The sequence below is a fragment of the Galeopterus variegatus genome, unplaced genomic scaffold, assembly GCF_000696425.1.
Source record: "Galeopterus variegatus unplaced genomic scaffold, G_variegatus-3.0.2 Scaffold5377, whole genome shotgun sequence".
Classification (NCBI taxonomy): domain Eukaryota; kingdom Metazoa; phylum Chordata; class Mammalia; order Dermoptera; family Cynocephalidae; genus Galeopterus; species Galeopterus variegatus.
Window position 1 is genome coordinate 26,784 of NW_007731488.1, and position 18,697 is coordinate 45,480.

Consider the following 18,697-nt stretch of genomic DNA (forward strand, 5'->3'; position numbering starts at 1 on the left):
ACTCTAGCCTCTGCTTTCATCATCACATCTCCTCCTTCTTACTCTGATCCTCCCACCCCCCCTCTTATACGGGCCCTTCTAAATACATTGGGGCCACCCGGATAATCCAAAATCATCTTCCCATCTCAAGATCCTTAATTTAATCACATCTGCAAAATTCTTTTTGTCGCGTAAGGTCACATATTCATAGGTTCTGGAGATTAGGACATCTTTGGGGGCCATTATTCAGACATGTTGTCACAGGGATCTGGCTTTGGGAGGCACAAAGCTGACATGCTTCCTGGGGCCAGTTGTGTTTCTCCNAGGGATCTGGCTTTGGGAGGCACAAAGCTGACATGCTTCCTGGGGCCAGTTGTGTTTCTCCCAAGCACATTGGCTGCCTAAGTTGAAACACTTATCTGGAGACTGTATCTCTTACAGGGCTGTATCTTCCCCTTGCATCCACAAACTTAACCCAATGCAGGCTCCTTCCAATGCCTGACAATTCCTTTCTGTAAGCCCCAAATCAAGGCTTCAAGGAGTCAAGATCAGAGAGATCGCAATTCTACCTCCAGTTATCTGGTCATTCAACTAACGTTTACTGGAGCTTATTCTATGCCAAGTACTGCTTTAGGTGCTAGAGATACCATGGAAACCAGAGAGACAGGATGGCCCTTACATGGAGTACACATTCTTGTGGGGATGACATGAAATGCACCAGCAAATAAGCAAANCCCTTACATGGAGTACACATTCTTGTGGGGATGACATGAAATGCACCAGCAAATAAGCAAACATAAATGTATAAATACGTATGTAAGATAGTAATGGATACTGATAAAGATATTTATACAGACAATAAAACAATTTAATATAATAGATCAGGAATCAGCAAACGTTTTATTTAAAGGGCCAGATAGTAAATATTTCAGGCTTTGAAGACCACACAGTCTCTGTCTCAACTACTCAAACCTGCCATTGTAGCAAAAGCAGCCATAGACAATACATAAACAAATGAGTGCAGCAAAGTTCCTATAAAACTCTATTCATGAGAATAGGAGCAGTCCAGATCTGGTCTGTGGGCTGTAGTTTGCCAACCCCTGTGATAGAGTGAAATGAGGTGGGATGGGGACAATATTAGGTAGAGGGGTCAGGGAAGGCTTCTCGGAGGAGGTGATATTTCAGCTGATGCCCAAATAATATGAGGAAGCAGGCCATGCCAGGACTTGAAGGAAGAGTCCTCCAGGAAGTGGGAATAGTAGGGGCATTCGCCGAGTGAGTCTGAGGAATACGAGCCCATGTGGCCAGGGAACAGCAAGTGAGGGAGAGGCCAGCATGAGAAGGTCCGAGAGGCCAGCTCAGGCAGGCTTTGTCACCCAGGGCAGATCAATAAGGGTCCTGGCGGCAAAGAGATCATAGTTTCAAAGGGAGAATAAAGAGAGGTTCAGAGCTCAGCTGCCCTCTGCCCTGCCTTGTGGAGGTAGACTTTGATACTACACATTGTCTCAATGCCTGTTTTTAGGTTTTCCTTTTAGTGAGGGTTTTTAGTTTGGGTTTGGTTTGGTTTGTTGGTGCACTAATTCTTTTCTTAAGATGCTGTGAGAACCATTTCATTCCAAATGCCAAATAAACGTGTTCTGGAATAAATAAATGAATACATAGAGTTTAACGAAGATACAGAGGTAGGTACTAAGTTAAGTTAAAGTAAGGATGGGATGACCCCAGAGACTAGCGACAGTGCAAGCTGTTGTAGCCATGAGAGAGGCACCACCCAAGCAGACAGGAGCTGCAGCTGCATGTAAGAAAAGTGGCTGCCACCAAACAGTAGCCCAGAAGGCTGGGAATAAACATGCTGACGTCTTTCCCTCCCTTAGGACCGTCTGCCAGCACCTCCCATTTCCTGAACCCAACTAGAAGTCCGAGGACAAGGGAGCCAGGGTGAAATGATACACATAGAATTGTACAGGAGGGCAGATAATGATCTGGAAGGCAGACAGGGAATAGCAAGCCCACAAGGGTAAGGAGTTTGGATTTATTATAAGTTTGATGGGAATAGGGCTTCCAAATAAAGTATGAAATATCCAGTTCAATTTGAATTTCTGATAAACAATGAATACTTATTTAGTATAAGTATATCCTCAGGATATAATTATATTTAACGAGCATTCACTGTTTATCTGAAGTCCAAATGCTATTATCTTCATTATTACTAACTTTCAGCCAAATATCTTAGAGAAAGCTAATGCTTATGGGCATCTACTCTTCGCTGAGCCCTCAGTGAACACTGTAGACGGACTACTCCGCCAAGTAAGCCCAATCCTATGAGGCAGAGTTCAGCAGGAGCCACATTTAAAAGATAAAGAACCCAAGATCACACAAGGGCCAGGGACATACTTATAACAAACAAGTATTCATTGTTTATCTGAAATTCAAAGTGAACTGGACGTTCTGTATTTTTATTTGCTAAATTTGGCCATCCTAGATGGAAGCCCCTAAAGGAATTTGAAGCAGAAGACTAACAACCTAATTTAAGATTTAGTAAATACATTTATTTATAAAGTCAAAGTTTTAAATTACTACTAATTAGTTGGGAGGATTCTGAGGCATATAAATAAGTTCCAGGAGCATTTAGATAAATCCCTAGTGGAAAGTCTCCACCTCGCAGGTAAAGCAGTTGATGCGGATGAGTCCTGACTGACCTCCAACTGGGCTAGAGGAACCCGCGGTCTCTGCACTGTCTTGACTTCACCTTTGCAGAGTTCTTTACTGGTTATCCAGGCCTTTTATGCCCAATATCTCGTTCTGTCCTTACCACATTTGCGTGTGGAAAGTGTATCACACCAGTTGTCGTTATGCAGCCATTATGCAGATGTAGGAAAGGAGACTCAGATAGGCGAAGCGACCTCCCCGAGGTCGCACCGGCAGATAGCAGAAGGGCCAAGGTTACACCTCGGGTCTGTGCACCTCCAAAGCCCTTTCCCCTGTCCTGCTGCTCTCGGTTCTCCAAAGCGTCCGGCGTGCAGTCGGCGCGTCTCTCCAGGCTGGGGGCTTGCAAGCGGGCCCGACTGTCAGGGCCAGGAAGGAGCCCCCGGGGGCCGCTGCTGGCCTCGGTGCCTGTCGTAACCTCGCTGGAGCCGGGCGTGAAGGTAGCGGACCCTCCTTGCCTCCTGGGCCGGGAAGAAGGAGGCGGCGATGGCGTGCCGCAGGCGGCGGGCGTAGGTCTCCAGCAGCAGGGTGCCGCAAGCCAGGAGCTGCAGCGCCCCCGCAGCCAGCGGGGCGGCCGCGCGGGGACGCTGCGCCGGGCGCAGCGGGCAGCCGGGGGAGGCGAGATGCAGCTCCCACTGGTAGGAGTGGTGGGCAGAGAGGAAGCGGCTCTCCGGAGGCGGCTGGTTAAAGAGGAAGGAGATGAAGCCCAGGACGGTGTATGCCGCCTTCAAAAAGGAGAAAAAGGCCAAGTCAACAGACGCTCACACCAGCCACTCCCTGTCCCCTGCCACTTGCGGAGGCTTGCGGGGAGGGGCCAGCCTTCCCTGCCCTCATCTGCAAGATGGACACAGAAATAACTCCTTTGAGGAGGACCCAATGAGACGGGGAGTCTGAAACTGTCTCTTTGTCAAATAAAAAGCACCGCGCAAATGTTGTTATCACTATTATTATCTTTGAGCAGAATATTTTAGAGAAAATATATCAATGCTTACGGGCATCTCTTTGCTGAGTCCTTAGTGAACTCTTTAGATGGACTATGCCATCAAATATGCACAATTCTATGAAGTGGAGCCCAGCCTCATTTAAAAGATGGGAAACCCATAGCCACACGGTGGGTTACATGTGGCTGACTCGGGTGGGTCCCAGCCAAGGTGGGTTCCAATATCCTGCTCATAAGCATCAGGCTCTAGGATTTCCGTGGATATATCAGAGCAGGGAGGAATGGTGACTAGAAAGGCAGGGAGGTCAGAGGTTAACCTTTGAACTTTGGACCAGGCAGCTTGGGTTGGATCCTGACTCTGCCAGGACCACCTTCTCCATGAGCCATAGCAGGCACAGTGCCGGGACCCACAAAAATATTTTAATTTAAGAAAAATATGAACTTTAAGTGGAAGAATATGTTTCACCATATAATATTATTATATCTGTCTTTATACCAATACAGTCATTAATACTTTTATGGAGAAAGGGGCCCATGAAAGTGAACATGCCTGAGGCCCAAGAAAGTCACATTGCAGCCCTGGCTCTGCCACTTATGGGCTGGATGAATTTGGGTAAGTTCTCTAACTTCTCTGAGCTTCCGTATCTTCATCCATAAAGTGGGGATGATACTAATAATTCCTGTCTCATAGGATCATGACGGCAAGTAAATAAGCTACCTTACTTTATCAGTTCTGAGATGAATGTTTTTTTCACATTTTAACATCTTTTGAAATTAAGATGTGTCTTAAGAACAATATGACTTGTAACTGCTTCCAGTAGTCACAGCAGTGGACACTGCGGGTGCAGGGGTAAACTTGAACCAATGACTCATGTCATCGTTTTAGTTAAATTATAGACATCATCAGTATGTGTATGGAGTTTGCCATTTCAAATGTCTTCAAAAAATTTCTGCTTTGATTCAGCTTACAAAATGAGTGGTTCTTGTGTCCACCAAAATCAAGGACAGGGCAAAAGGGCATGAATGTGAAAAGAGTGAAACACGTGTTCACTTTTGAGGAATGACCCTTATCTCATACTTTCTTGTGAGGCAACAATTTATGGAAGGAGGCTTATGCAAGTAGGTGGAGCTGTGTTATGTGGAGTCACTAACGCACGCATGGAAGGATAGCCCACCACAGCCCAAATGGTTCAACCGACAGCAGGAGAAAGCCCTCGGAAAAGAGGAAAGAATGTCCAAGCAGTGGGGAGTGGGTGTGTCCAATTCATGCCTTCCTGGAGGATCGAGAGTGCCAGCACCAAAACCTGCACAGTAGATGTCCCGAAGTTGGAAGAAAGTGCTGGAGACAATGGTGGGGCACACCGACACCCTGGAAGGCTCAGAGGTATTGGGTGAAAAGCCTCAGACACTGACTGCTCATCCAGGGTCATTCAGAACAGTCAGGCTCCAATAGGAGCACATTTTAGGAAAATCACCCAATTGCTGTTTTTCTTTTTATGTATACATGAGAAAAACCTGATAAAATAAATCTATGTTGAATAATAAGTAAACTTTTATACAAATACAATTAAAAGACTTTAACAAACCCTGCCCCTTCCTTCAAGGAAATGACTCTGTGCCCATCTGCCCATCATCACACTTACATCATACTTGACGGTGAGCATAATTGGCACAGTAGGCAACTTCTGAGCCCAGTCCACGGCCTCCTGTGCCAGGAGGAAGACCACGTGGTCTGTGGCCACTGTCACAGCTGTGGCCACCAGGAGCAGGGCAAGTAACCCCAGCCTGAGGAGACAACTCAGCAGTTCCTCCTGAGATAGCTTCGGCCGGGCCACCCAGAGCAGCCAAGCAGGTGGAGGGGCCATCAGGTGTGTGGCCTGGGCTTGGGCCAGATGCTGAGCCAACTGCCGTGTAACGTAGATATTGTCGAATCTCAGGTCAGTCAAGTAGCGATGCAGGTAGCAGGCCGACTGCACCAGGAGGCCCAGCATAAACAGCCCTGTGACCACACGTTGGGTTCCCAGAGCTGTTGCCTGTGCCAGAGACTCCAGGACAGAGAAATCCTCGAGGACCTGCTGGGTGACCCTGAGCATGTGAAGCCGGAAGGCAGAGCCATTGCCCTTGGCCTCGAATGTCAGGCCCCGGCTGCCCGCTTGGCCCACAGAACCCAGAGCCCTGGACGCTGCATGCAGCTGGTGAGTGGTGTTGAGCAGACTCTCCAGGGAGCCCTCGGTGACACACCTCAGCACCTGCCCGGCCATGCTCACATTGGCCAAGATGTTTGGCACCACGGCAATGGCCAGGGTAGCAGTACTGCAAGACAGGAGCAGCCGGCGGCCCTGCTCCGTGCCCAGGGTAGGCACACTGAGCACAAACAGGCAGCGGATTGGGGGCACCAGGCCCAAGCCCAGGAAGATCAGGAGGCCACAGACAGTAGCCACTATGGCTGAGTATCCCAGAGGATAAAGCAGCGAGGACACCAGCCAGTGATGAGCCAGACCTGCAGCAGCAGTAGCCAGGGAACCACACAGGACGAGCTGGGTCAGCAGCTGGCCAGAGCTGGCTGGGACAGGCTGGGAGAAGGCATCCCAGGTGGCCCGCAGTGGGGCAAGGGCCTTGCAGAGCCCCAAGTGCCAGAACCTCCACCTGCACACAAGGAAACCAGGAGGACACTCTATCAGGAGGGCAAGGGTAGGTGGGTGTCTGCCCACTGCCCCTGCCCCACAAACCCATTGCCTGCTAACAGACTCCACCCTTCCAGCTAAAGGGGCAGACATACTTCCCAGGTGGACCAGAGTGACCCACCCCATACCCACATGATGCAAGCTGAACCAATCAGAGTCTTCCCTAGGATTATTCTCACTGGAGTTATCAGAAAAGAGCCCACTTCCCATGCAGTTCTTGAGGATGCAAGAATGAATGTCAGGGTTGCTCAGTCCATAATTACAGACTTGTGAGGGCAACTGGCCCAAGAGAATGAAAGAGTCATGGAGGGAGAGGCACAGAAGAAAAAGAGAGAAAGAGATCGAGAAGAGAGAGAGAGAAAGAAACTATTTCACTTGAATTCACAGTCTTGGTGGCTTATTGTATGATCCTGGACATTCTCTTCTTTACAGACTTCGGGGTCTCCTCTATAATTTAGGGGAGGAAAGGGTGGACAAGCTGGTCTCTGAGGAACTTTTCTCCTCTATTATCCTTATATTTATCCGTACAACAAATATTTATTAAGCAACTACGATTTGCTAGCCATTGGAAAAACAGAAATGAATAAAACAGACAAAAATCCCTAGAGTTCATATTAAATAGTGATAGCAGAGGAACAGCAAAAAGAGGTTGGATTCTGGACATATTTTGTTGGTAGGTTTGCAGCCTGATTGGCTGTGGGGTGTGAGAGAGAGGGGAGTTGGGGATGAGGAGGAAGTTTTGTGCCTGAGCAACTAGAGACATCACGGTGTTGCTTCCTGAGATGGGAAATCTGTGGTCAAAGCAGGTTTGAGTGGAAGAAGCGGGAGAGGAAGAACTCAGATTGGAACTTTTCATCTGAGATGCTGATTTAGTCATTTAGTGGAGCTGTTGAGCACATGGTTGAAATATGAATTTGAAATTCAGATATATAAAGTTGGGAGTCATTGACTTATGGGTGCTGTTTAAATCCATGGTGCAGGATGAGATTCCCCAAGAGAGTGTGTTGCTGGGGAAGAGAGTGATCCAAGGCACCCCAGCATTAGCAGGTTGGGAGATGAGGAGGAACCAGCAAAGGAGATGGAAAAACCAAGTTGGTGCTTGGGAAGCTGAGTGAAAAATGTCTCCAGGAGAAGGGAGTGAGCAAATACGTCACACGCTGCTGATGTGTCAAGAAGGATGAGGGCTGAGCAATGCCTAGTGGATTGAGCCACTTGGAAGTGACTGGTGGCATTGGCAAGGGCAGCTCAGTGGCATGTTGGGCCAAAACCCAACTAGAGTGCATCCAGGAGAGGCTGGAAGGAGAAGAATGGGAGATACAAATAGAGATGACTCTTTCAAGTAACTTTTGCAGTAAAGGAGCAGAGAAATGGAGCAGTAGCTGGTAGGGGAAATGGGACCAAGAAAGTTCATTTAATGTGAGAGAAACTGTAGCATGTTTGCAGATGGGAGATGCAATCGAGAGAGAAGACATTGATGGAGAGACTCACCAGAGTGATATCTTTTGGTAGGTGCAAGAGGTCAGATTCAGAACATGCAAGGTGGGGCTGGGCTCAGAAAGTGGCAGGGGACATTCCCCCTTAACAGCAGTTGGGCAGCAGAGGAAATGGGTGCAGATTATGATAAATGGACAAGCAAGGTGTGGGCATTTGTGAAAAGTATCATCTGATATATGCAGAACAGAGTAATGAGTAAGAACACAATCTCCAAACTGCCTGGGTTCAAAGCCCCATTCCACCACTCACCAGCTGCATGACCTTGGGCAATGCAGCTCTTAACCTCTTAACCTCTCTGTGCCTCAGGTTTCTCATCTGTATAAGGGTGCAATGAAAGTATGTGCATCATAGGGTCATTTTGTGTTTGGCACATGATAAGCACCATGTCATTTATTATCTATCACTACAGCGGCAACTCCACCAGGGCAGAAACTTTGTCTCTTTTTGATCACTGATATATCACAAGTACCTAGAACAATGTCTGGCATGTAGTGGGTGTTCCATAAATATTCACTGAATGTAGCATGATTGTTTCTGTTTGCTCAGGCTAGCAGGAAGCAAGGTCAACTGTGACAGTAGTATGCTGGAGGACAAGATGGCTGCTTAAAGATGAAGAAGAAAGTATAAAATGGTTGTCTGGAATGTGGGAGAACAAATAAACTAGGGAAATAAAATGTATGCTGGGCAACGTTGAGGACCGACTTGAGGCTAGTGGTCATGAAATATTTTGTTTTTTTGTTTTCTTTTTCCTTTTTGTCTTTTTTTACTGACCGATAACGGGATCGCAACCCTCGGTGTCACGCCCGTATGGGGGACCGATAACGGGATCGCAACCCTCGGTGTCACGCCCGTATGGGGGACCGGCAATGGGATCGCAACCCTCGGTGTTGCGCCCGTATGGGGGACCGATAACGGGATCGCAACCCTTGGTGTCACGCCCGTATGGGGGACCGATAACGGGATCGCAACCCTCGGTGTCACGCCCGTATGGGGGACCGGCAACGGGATCGCAACCCTCGGTGTCACGCCCGTAGGGGGGACCGGCAATGGGATCGCAACCCTCGGTGTTGCGCCCGTATGGGGGACCGATAACGGGATCGCAACCCTCGGTGTCACGCCCGTAGGGGGGACCGGCAATGGGATCGCAACCCTCGGTGTTGCGCCCGTATGGGGGACCGATAACGGGATCGCAACCCTCGGTGTCACGCCCGTAGGGGGGACCGGCAATGGGATCGCAACCCTCGGTGTTGCGCCCGTATGGGGGACCGATAACGGGATCGCAACCCTCGGTGTCACGCCCGTAGGGGGGACCGGCAATGGGATCGCAACCCTCGGTGTTGCGCCCGTATGGGGGACCGATAACGGGATCGCAACCCTCGGTGTCACGCCCGTAGGGGGGACCGGCAATGGGATCGCAACCCTCGGTGTTGCGCCCGTATGGGGGACCGATAACGGGATCGCAACCCTCGGTGTCACGCCCGTATGGGGGACCGGCAACGGGATCGCAACCCTCGGTGTTGCGCCCGCACCACACTCAGCCAGCGAGTGGGAACTGGTCTCCACATGGGATCCGAACCCTCGGCGGGAGCGCCACCACGCTCCCAAGCGGCGCACTCTCCAGTGCGCCACCGGGCCGGCCCCATGAAATATTTTAAGTGAGACCAAGCAGCATGGTTATATGGTAACACGGGGTATACTGGGCAGGGAGGATGGTGGGGAGGTAATTGCTATGCAGGTTCCAGTGACATGGTTGTAGTGGGCAGGGAGGGTGATGGGGAGGCAACAGCCATGTTTGTTACAGGCAAAGTCCCTGACTCTTCTCCACCCTCAGCTTGAGGGTCGGGCATATGACCACGTCTAGCCAACCAAGCACCATAGCTCCCTGACCATAGTGATTGGTGTAGGGATTGTCACCCGACCTGAGCTGGGCCAATGAGAGCATTCCTTGGGGCTTTGCAGCAATGGTTGAGGACAAACTGCTCTTTGTCTTCTGGAGAGGGCTAAGCTGGCAGGAGGGATGCCTGGAGCTTTGGAGATCACCACACAGTGGGAGTCTGCCTGGGAAGAAGGCAACATAGGGAAAGCAGAGCTGAGAAACAGATAAGAAGTCCAAGGGAGCCAGACATGTCTGAAGCCAAGATCTATGCTGGAACAAACATTAGGAAATGTCTATGTTTCTTAAATCAGTGTGAGATGAATGTCACTTGCAAATAAACAAGTCCTGACCAATACAGGAAACTTTGTCACAGATTTCTGTGACAGTAAAATCAAATAATGGGTGTAAAACTCTTTACACAGTGTCTAGCAGAAGAGGGACCCCATAAAATTGTACCACATATTACTGTGATAATGATTATGCCAACAATGATGATGTAAATGTTCACTGGACCCTCCTCTGTGCCAGGCACTGGTGCTGACCACTGTGGACACTAACATGAATTAAGTCATGGTCCACACACTGGAGGAGTTCACAGTCTAATTGGGGAACCTTAAACTGATCATTAGAGTTTAGGCCCATTAAAAAAGAACTCTCAGAATGGTACGCCTGGGCCTGCACTGGGGTGGGGTAGGTGGAGAGTGAATGAATTTTACCTGGAAGAAGTGACATTCCAGCTGGGACTGGAAGAACAAGTGTTGGCTTTTAGGTGGGGAGGGGAGGCTGGGCATCACCAACAGAAGGTACAAAGGTGCTGAGCTCTGACCAGCACCATCAGGAAATGGGGAGTCGGAAGGAATAAGACACAGCAGGAGGCTGTGATGCATGAAGACTGTTGGGCTGGACTGAAGGTGACAATCCTAAAGCCCCAAGGGCTGAATCCAGTGTGCAAATATGCTTTATTTTGATCTGCAGGGTATGCGTGTGTGTGTGTGTGTGTGTGTGTGTGTGTGTGTTTTAGCTGTCCCCATTTGGAAATAAAGAAGTTTCACATTCAAATCTGGATTTCCAGCATTTCTTGAGAAATAAAAGAATCTGGGTTAGAATTCCCACCTTTGCAACGGGTGGCTGGAGCTGAATATCCACTGCCCCTTGGACATGGGTGTACCGCGTACACACTGTGCCTCCCACCCCCTCAATGTATGGGTCTGTGACATCCAGGTGACCTCACCCAGGTGCATCCCCTTCTGGCCCCTGGAGGCATTTGAGTTTGAGAGTAAACACTCCCTCCTACTATAGAATTAGTATTTGAAACATAGTAGCTTTTGGAATAATAGCTAAGAATAAAAATGATTTTAAGAATTGAAAGCCAGTACTAAGTTAATTGGGGTGACAAGTTCTGTGCTGAGTATTGTAAATGACAAGGAAACTAGCTGCCATTTATTGAGTGCTTACTCTGACCCGAGCCATAAGCATGCATTTTTCTTATTCAGTTCTGGTAACAGTCTCGTAGACATTATTACTCCCATTTCATAGAAGGGAAAACTGAGGTTCAAAGAGGTGAGGATTTACCCAAGGTCACACAGCTAGAGAATGACAGAGCTTGAGATTTGGGCTCATGCCCATCACTCCTGACTGCTGATTGGTTTCTTTCCTGTAGCCCTCAGTGTCCAAAGTCCCCAGACCTACCGGGTCCTGATGAGGTGCTCAGTTGCTCCATGGAGGCCCCTCATGCTCCCTGTGGTTTCAGACGGGTGGTTTCTGGCAGCTGCGGCAGGTGTAGAGGAAGTGGGGGAAATTGCTGGGACTTGGGAAACCCTGTCGCTTCTGCTTTTCCATGCTTTAATTAAGCTCTCCGGACGGCCTTGTCCCGCCCTGCTTGAGGCCCACCTCCAAGGGGGTTGGGCAGGCTGTCTCATCCTCTCCCCGCAGGCAGCAGTGGGTGGAAGGTGTGGGCGGAGAGGAGAGCCTTTTCTACGGGGCATCTTTAATCCTGATAGCAGGAAGGTAGAATTTGCCCCATTTTACAGAGGAGGAAACTGAGGCTGAGAGAAACCATACAGCTTATTAACAGTAGTGTCAGACTAGAATTCTCTGCTTCCCCGTTCCCTACCCCTCCATAATTTTGTGACCCAAGGGGAGTCTGATCCCTGACTCTTAGGGGGTGGCACTTACAGAAGATAATCAGACTCCTGCTCAGACCAAAGAATAGTAGCTGTGGTCTCCTTCTCCAGCTCCCTTCATCTTTAGCCTGACTGGAACCTGGCTTGGAAGCACAGCTCTGTCCCTCCCTAGTTGTGTGACCTTGTGTAGGAGACCTCATCTCCTTTAGTCTCAGTTTTCTCCTCTTAGAAAAAAGATTAATGACGTGAACAGTTAACATTTATTGAGCACTTGCTGTGTATCAGGTGCTTGTCTAAACAATTTCTGTTCAAATTCATTGAATCCTTAATTTCAACCTCCCTTCGTAGTAGGGAGTGTTATTATTCCCATTCTTCAGCTAAGAAAACTGAGACCCAGGGAGTTAAATGGTGCAGCCATGATTTCTACCCAGCAGGTCTGTTCCAGGGTCTACCAGTTAGCCACTGTGCTCTACTGTGGAGGGAGTAGTTCACAAATCTCATGAGCACCTTGCAGTGCATTCAGCACTGCAGATAGTAAGTGCTCAATTAATGTAATTTCCCTGTATACACCCTCTGCTGCATCATGTCCTGCAGAGCCACTTCCAGATGTTCAGAAAGATAATTCCTACCTGGAACACAGATACTTCTCCCCCATCATCTCTGTACCCCATCACTGACAGCAGGACTTCCTCCCCAAGAGGCCTCTCCTGAGTTCTCAGAGCCCCCACCCTGCAGGATGGACCAGTAGAGGACACAGCTCAGTGGTCTTCTGCACTGCCCATCAATTTCCCTTATAAGGACATGTTGTCTGGGTCACATGCTCAGGTCTAAAGGAGGGCATTCTGTGGCCCAGATAGAGGAAGTGATATTCTCACAGTCACACAACAATTGAATGAGACACCTGGGGCCAGAACTTTTGGAGGGTCTAACACCCTTCCCAGATCATAAGCACCTCCAGGAAGCCATACCAGCCACCCCATCTGCAGAGAACTAGGCACACAAAATAGACCGGGAGCAACACACTCCCATGCCCTACAGGGGTTGGCCAGCTAAGGTAATGAACACAGCAGGTCTAATGAAAATAGCAGCGAGCTGCAAAGCGTAGACTCCCTCACAAAGGGTCACCACTCAGCTCCAAACAAGAATCAAAGCCCCTTGAAAATGAGGCCCAACATGAACAGATTTCCCAGTTTTTCCAAAGATGCCAATCATTCCCCTTTTTATGTAAAAATCTCCGAGTTTTTAAAGACAGCATTCTTTTAAAAATGAAAGACTACTGGGCAGACCAATCTTAACAGGTTTGTGGATAAAAGCCAGCCTGAAGGTCGCCAATCTGCAGCCCCTGCAGAAGGCCTCAGGTGGGCCTCTGTCCAGCTGCCTGGTTGATTGCAGGGAGCTTTCCAGCTGTTCCCTTGAGCTACAGGGGCCCTGGGCTGGAGGCAGCAGACCTGCATTCAAATGCCACTTTTCCACTTACTGTGCTGTGCAACCTTGGGCAAGACACTGTCCCTCTTTGTACCTGTGCAGCCTCTGTATAAGGAGGGGAATGCCGTACCTACTTCTTAGGGTTGTTTAAGGATTCAATGAGATAACGCATATAGTGCATTCAGCAAGCAGTAGATAAGTGCTCACACCCTGCTCCCTCCCACCTGGGCTGATGCTCTGCCTGACTGAGCACCAGCTGCTCAGACTTGGTTACTCAGGCTACCCTGGCCTGGGTCCCCTCACATAGGAAGCTCCAGGGCATTGTGCTGGTCAGAAGAAAGCAGTCCTAGAAGTCACCCACCCACATTTTTCATTTCTGCACTGTCACTAGGGAGCTGATTGCTTAAGGACCATGTAGGTCATTTCCAGAAGGCCTCTGGTGGGTAAAGATTTGGGAACACAAGGCATGGGGGAAAGGGTGGAAGATACTTTTGACTTTTCTCATCTCATGTAGCCAGTCACCTCTGCCTATATAAGGCCTACAGCATCTGGAGGGGGCTTCTGAGTCATCAAAAATAGAAGCAGCTTTATTGAGGGGAATTTGTGGGTGGAGGATTCAGAGCCATAAGACAGAAGAGGAAGAGGAAGTGGTAAGCCTTCAGATCTGCCTGGGAAGCTTGGTCTGGGGTCAGAAGCAGAAGTCCATAGGATATTAGAGTCATTGAATCTCTCGGTGTGTGGGTATAGAAGATTGCCACTGTCCACGTGATTTGAGAACATAGAAAGGTGGCTGAAATCTTGCCATATGGGCATTATCCAATAGAAACAGAATGTGAGCCACAAATATGTATAATTTAAATCTTTCTAGGAGCACATAAAAAACTAAAATTAATTTTAATAAAATATTTTATTCAATATAATACAAGGGGTCTTCAAAAAGTTCATGGAAAGATTCATGTTATCTTTCAATTCCATTTTTCCACAAACTTTTTGAAGTACCCTTGTATATCCAAAACATTATCCTTTTAACATGTAAACAATATAAAAACTTATTAATGGGGTATTTTACATTCATTTTCTCATACTGTGTTTTTAGAAGCTGGTGTGCATTTTATACTATGGCACATCTCAACTTGGACTAGCCACATTATGAGTGCTCAACAGCCATACCTAGCAAGTGGCTGTACCATGTAGGATTAGAGCAGATATACGCCACTTCCACCATTACAGAAAGTTCTATTGGGTAGTGCTGCTCTAGGCCATTAGAACCAGTGACCACTAAAGCTGAATGGACCTTTCAGATCATGCAGTTCAGGAGTCATAGATTCAAATGACTTTCCAGGCCAGGAAGGTGACAGAGGGGAAGGAGAGCCAGTGTAAGACATTAAGGGGTTGTGGGGACTGTGGCAAGTGAGAGAGTTCATGCTCCAACTTAAGTTCTCCCAACTACTCAGCTCCAAACAATTGTTGTCAGGTGGCAATGAGGGTTCCATATTGCAAGGTGTTTTCTTTTCCAACAGAAGCAGAAATCCAGATTTTTATGTGAAATCTCCTGAATTTTAAAAATTAGCAACCAGTTAATAACTTAAAACTCATTGCTTTAAGGAGGGCAAACCAAAACCTGACTGAGGGCTGGATGCAGAGCTAGGGATCAGAAGATTGCAAGCTCTGATTTGGCCTAAACTCTTTGTGCCACGTTTTCGCAGTCTGCCTCTCCAGACCTGCTCCCCACTCCCCTCCTCCCTGCCCTGTGCCTGGGAGGAGGACCAGGGTAGGCTGCATCAGACTCCCTTGCTTGCTGGCTTCTGTTGGTGCAAGACAAAATTTTATGTGTCAACTTGCCTGGGCCATGGTGCTCAGATATTTGGTCAAACATCATTCTGGATGTTTCTGTGAGGGTGTTTTTTTGTTTTGTTTTGTTGCGGCTGGCCAGTATGGGGATCCATTTGTTTTAGGATGAGATTAACATTTAAATCAGTGGACTTGGAGAAAATCAGATGGCCCTCCAGAACATGGGTGGGTCTTATCCAAGCAGTGGAAGGCCTGAATAGAACAAAAGACTGACCTTCCTCAAGCAAGGGGGAGTTCTGCAGCAGACAGCCGCCACACTGGAACTGCAACTCTTTCCTGAGTCTCCAGCTGCCTGCCAGCCTCCCCCATCATATTGTGGACTGACACGAAAGCCTCCGTAATTGTGTGAGCCAATTACTCAAATAAATCTCTCTCTCTCTTTTCCCCTCTGTGAGACACACACACACACACACACACACACACACACACACACACACATCCTGTCAGCCTGTTTCTCTGGAGAACCCCCGAGTTCCCCAGCAGGAGAGCTGAAGGAGGGTGGAAAGGGAGATCCCTGGCAGCTCCCTCCCTGCAGAGTCATCCTGAGCCACTGTGCCCCTTGACCCAGCTCCTGGCAGGCGGCTCCCTTGAGGCCTCAGCTGGGAGGTGCCCCTCTCTCCCTCCCCCTCCCTCCCCACCACCAGGCTCCCACCCTCTCCCTTGCGGTCTCCCTCCTCTCTGCTCACATCTTGGAACAGACCCTTCAGTTCATGGGCTTACTATTTCCTATTGAGACTCCAACTATGTGCAGTTTCCTCATGACATAGGAGTGGAAAAGTAACAAGGTGTCCTCTGCAGGGAAAATGGAGTCAGTTTGGTTCACAAGCCTGGCTTGTTCTGTCCCAGGATCACTGGTCATGGGAAATACAGTGAACAAATTCCCCTAATTTCTGCCAAACTGCTTGCCAGGCTGACGTTCACAGTCTCCCCAGCAGAACATGAGGGTTTCTGTTTCCTCACATCCCACCTTCACTTACTGTCCACTAGTGTTTGCCTGTTTGGTTTGCATATTGCTGAACCTTATTTTAATTTACATTTTCCTGATTATAAACAAGAGGGTTTGGGCATCTCTTCACGGGCCTGTTGGCCATTTTCAGAACAGCATTTCATATTTTCCCTCATTTTCCACTGGGGGGTTATGTGTTGGTAGATGGCTTTCTCCCACTCCTCCCCACCCTGCTGGGTGCTGCTCCTCCCACCGAGGAGTGGAGTCCATTTCACTCCCCCTGAGCCAGACCATTTGGCGGCCAGCTTTGCCCAACAGAATGTGGCAGAATTGACGTTCTTTGGCTTCCATGTTGAGGTCTGAAGGGGCCTTATAGCTTCAATGGGCTTCTCGAAGCCCGCTGTCGGGTACAGAGGTTGAGGCTAGACCCCTGGAGAAGCCACATGAAGAGGGACCCTGGAGGGTCAGCAGCTCTCGCAGACATTCCAGTCGCAGCTAAACTCCCCAGCTGAGCGACCCACCTGGGCCACATCACATAGAGCAGAGACAAAACCATTCCTGCAGAGCTATCCAAATGCAGAAACGTGAGCTAATACCTTGCTGGGTGTCAGGGCCCTACATTTTGGGGTGGCTCATTATGCAGCCACAGATAACAAGCACAGACTTTTTGTTTCTTCTATTTTGTCCTTTCTGACTTGCAGGCACTCCTGGTATCTTCAAGACGTGAGCCCCTGGTGTATTTCCAATGACCCTGCACCAACCCCTACCATCTCTCTTCCTCCCATGTTGCCATGAGCATCTGGCTGACTCTTTCAGGTCTCAGTCCAATGCCGCCTCTTCAGGGAAGTCCTTCCTGAGACCACCTCTGAGTCAGTTTACCCCATTAGCCAGTTACATTTTCTTCTTAGCCCACATCATGACAAGATTCATTTTATTTGTTTGTTTACCTTCCACTGACTGTTTCCTCTGCTAGAATGTAAGTTCCAGGCAGGTGGCAACAATGAACCAGCACATAACAGGTTCTAAATAAATGTTTGTTGAATGAATAAATGGAAGAATGAATGAACAAAAAAATGACCCAAATAGACCCCAGAACAAAGGATGAGATCGCCTTCTCATAAATTCTGGTGTAGATTCAGGTATCAAATATTTACCGAATACTTGCTGTGTGCCAGAGACTGTTCTAGGTACTGGAGTTACAGCAGTGAACCAAATAAAGTTTGTACTTTTATAAGTTTATATTCCAGAAGGAGAGAAAGATAATAAACAAAAAAAAATAAATAATACAGTGTCCCAAGTACTAAGAAGAAAAATACAGCAGAGTAAGAGGGTGGAGGGTCATGAAAGTGATATTTTAGACAAGATCGTCAGAAAAGCCTCTCCGGGAAGGTGATGCCTGAGCAGGGGCTCGAATATAGTGAAGGAGGGAATCAAGCATATATTTGGGAGCAGAGTGTTCTAGGTAGAGAAAACAGCACGTGCAAAGGGCCTGAGGCAGGAGAGTTGGGCAAGTGGCTGAGTAGAGAGGAGAGGGGAGAGCAGTAGGAAATTAAGTCAGAAAGGTCAATACTGTGGAACCCCCAGCCCAGGAATTTGGGGCTTTGAAGTTCTTTTATGTTCAGAAAGGCAAATAATCTCCAGATCCAATGTTGATTAACGTTCTTTATTTTATAGCATTTTCAATCGGAAGTATTTGAAATCATGATTCATCTGTTACAAGTCCCGTGGGTTTCTCTGTGGATGAAGCTCTCCCCTCCCCTGTCCCACAGTAGCGCATTCCCCTGCCCCCCGCAAACCCCAACGGGCTGTGACTGTGATTAAATACTGACGTGCTCACTGGGAAAAGAGGCAGAGCTCAACCTCCAACTCAGGGGGCCTCTCCCCACTGCTCTCAGGGAAACACCCATGACTCACTTGTGCTGTATCTAGAGAGTTCAGTCCCTGGGCGCTGCTCCTCAGGGGAATCTCGGCCCTCAGAGGAGCAGGAAGAGGGAGTGTGAGGGTTCTGGGTCCCTCGGCTGGAGCCTTTACTGCTACTGGGCGAACACTGGGCCATTCCGTTCAGCAGACACTTCCTGAATGCCTGCTGGGCTGAATACTGTGCTATTCACTGAAGATACCAAGATGCTTCTGCTTGAAACACGGAGGGATTAAATCCTCCAGGACATTCCTCTCTAGCCACTGGCTCATGGGAATGTCTCAGTTTTCCCTGTATGCCTGCCTAAGACATTTTACCCTTGCCTTTTACAAGGCTCCAATTTATCTTTTGATTTTTTTCTCACCCTAGAATTATGGCCAAACTGAATCAGATTAAACAGGAAAATCCTAAAACTCCTCGGTAGGGAGGTCAGCTGGGGTTTCTAGAACTCCCCTGGTGTGCTTGGGAGCCCAGAGAAACAGCAAGGAGACTTTGCACAGTCTCCATGTCCTCAGGAAGTCATCTGTGCCTCCCTGTTTCCAGGGACTGAAAACCGTCTCTGGCTGCTGGGTATCAGCAGGGGAAATAATCAAACAACTGGTGGAGAACGGGCACCAACCAAGAAGAACACACTCTGGTTGTGAACAGCTGGAACAACTGGACTGGAATATTGCAGCCCCAGAAGCCTCTCCCAGGAAAGTGATCCTTATAGACAAAATGGTCTCTCCAGAGTGCAAGCTAAAGTAATCAGTGGG

General features: G+C 48.5%; 1 protein-coding gene across 1 annotated transcript; it reads right to left on the reverse strand.

The window, feature by feature from the left end:
• Positions 1 to 2,658: 2,658 nt before the first annotated feature.
• Positions 2,659 to 18,080, reverse strand: OCSTAMP (osteoclast stimulatory transmembrane protein). The gene is given in 7 exon segments (XM_008589330.1): positions 2,659 to 2,911; positions 2,913 to 2,967; positions 2,969 to 3,056; positions 3,059 to 3,410; positions 5,269 to 6,271; positions 16,316 to 16,424; positions 17,939 to 18,080. Coding segments are annotated over 7 exon segments (1,911 nt in total). The 3' UTR covers positions 2,659 to 2,749.
• Positions 18,081 to 18,697: the final 617 nt, after the last annotated feature.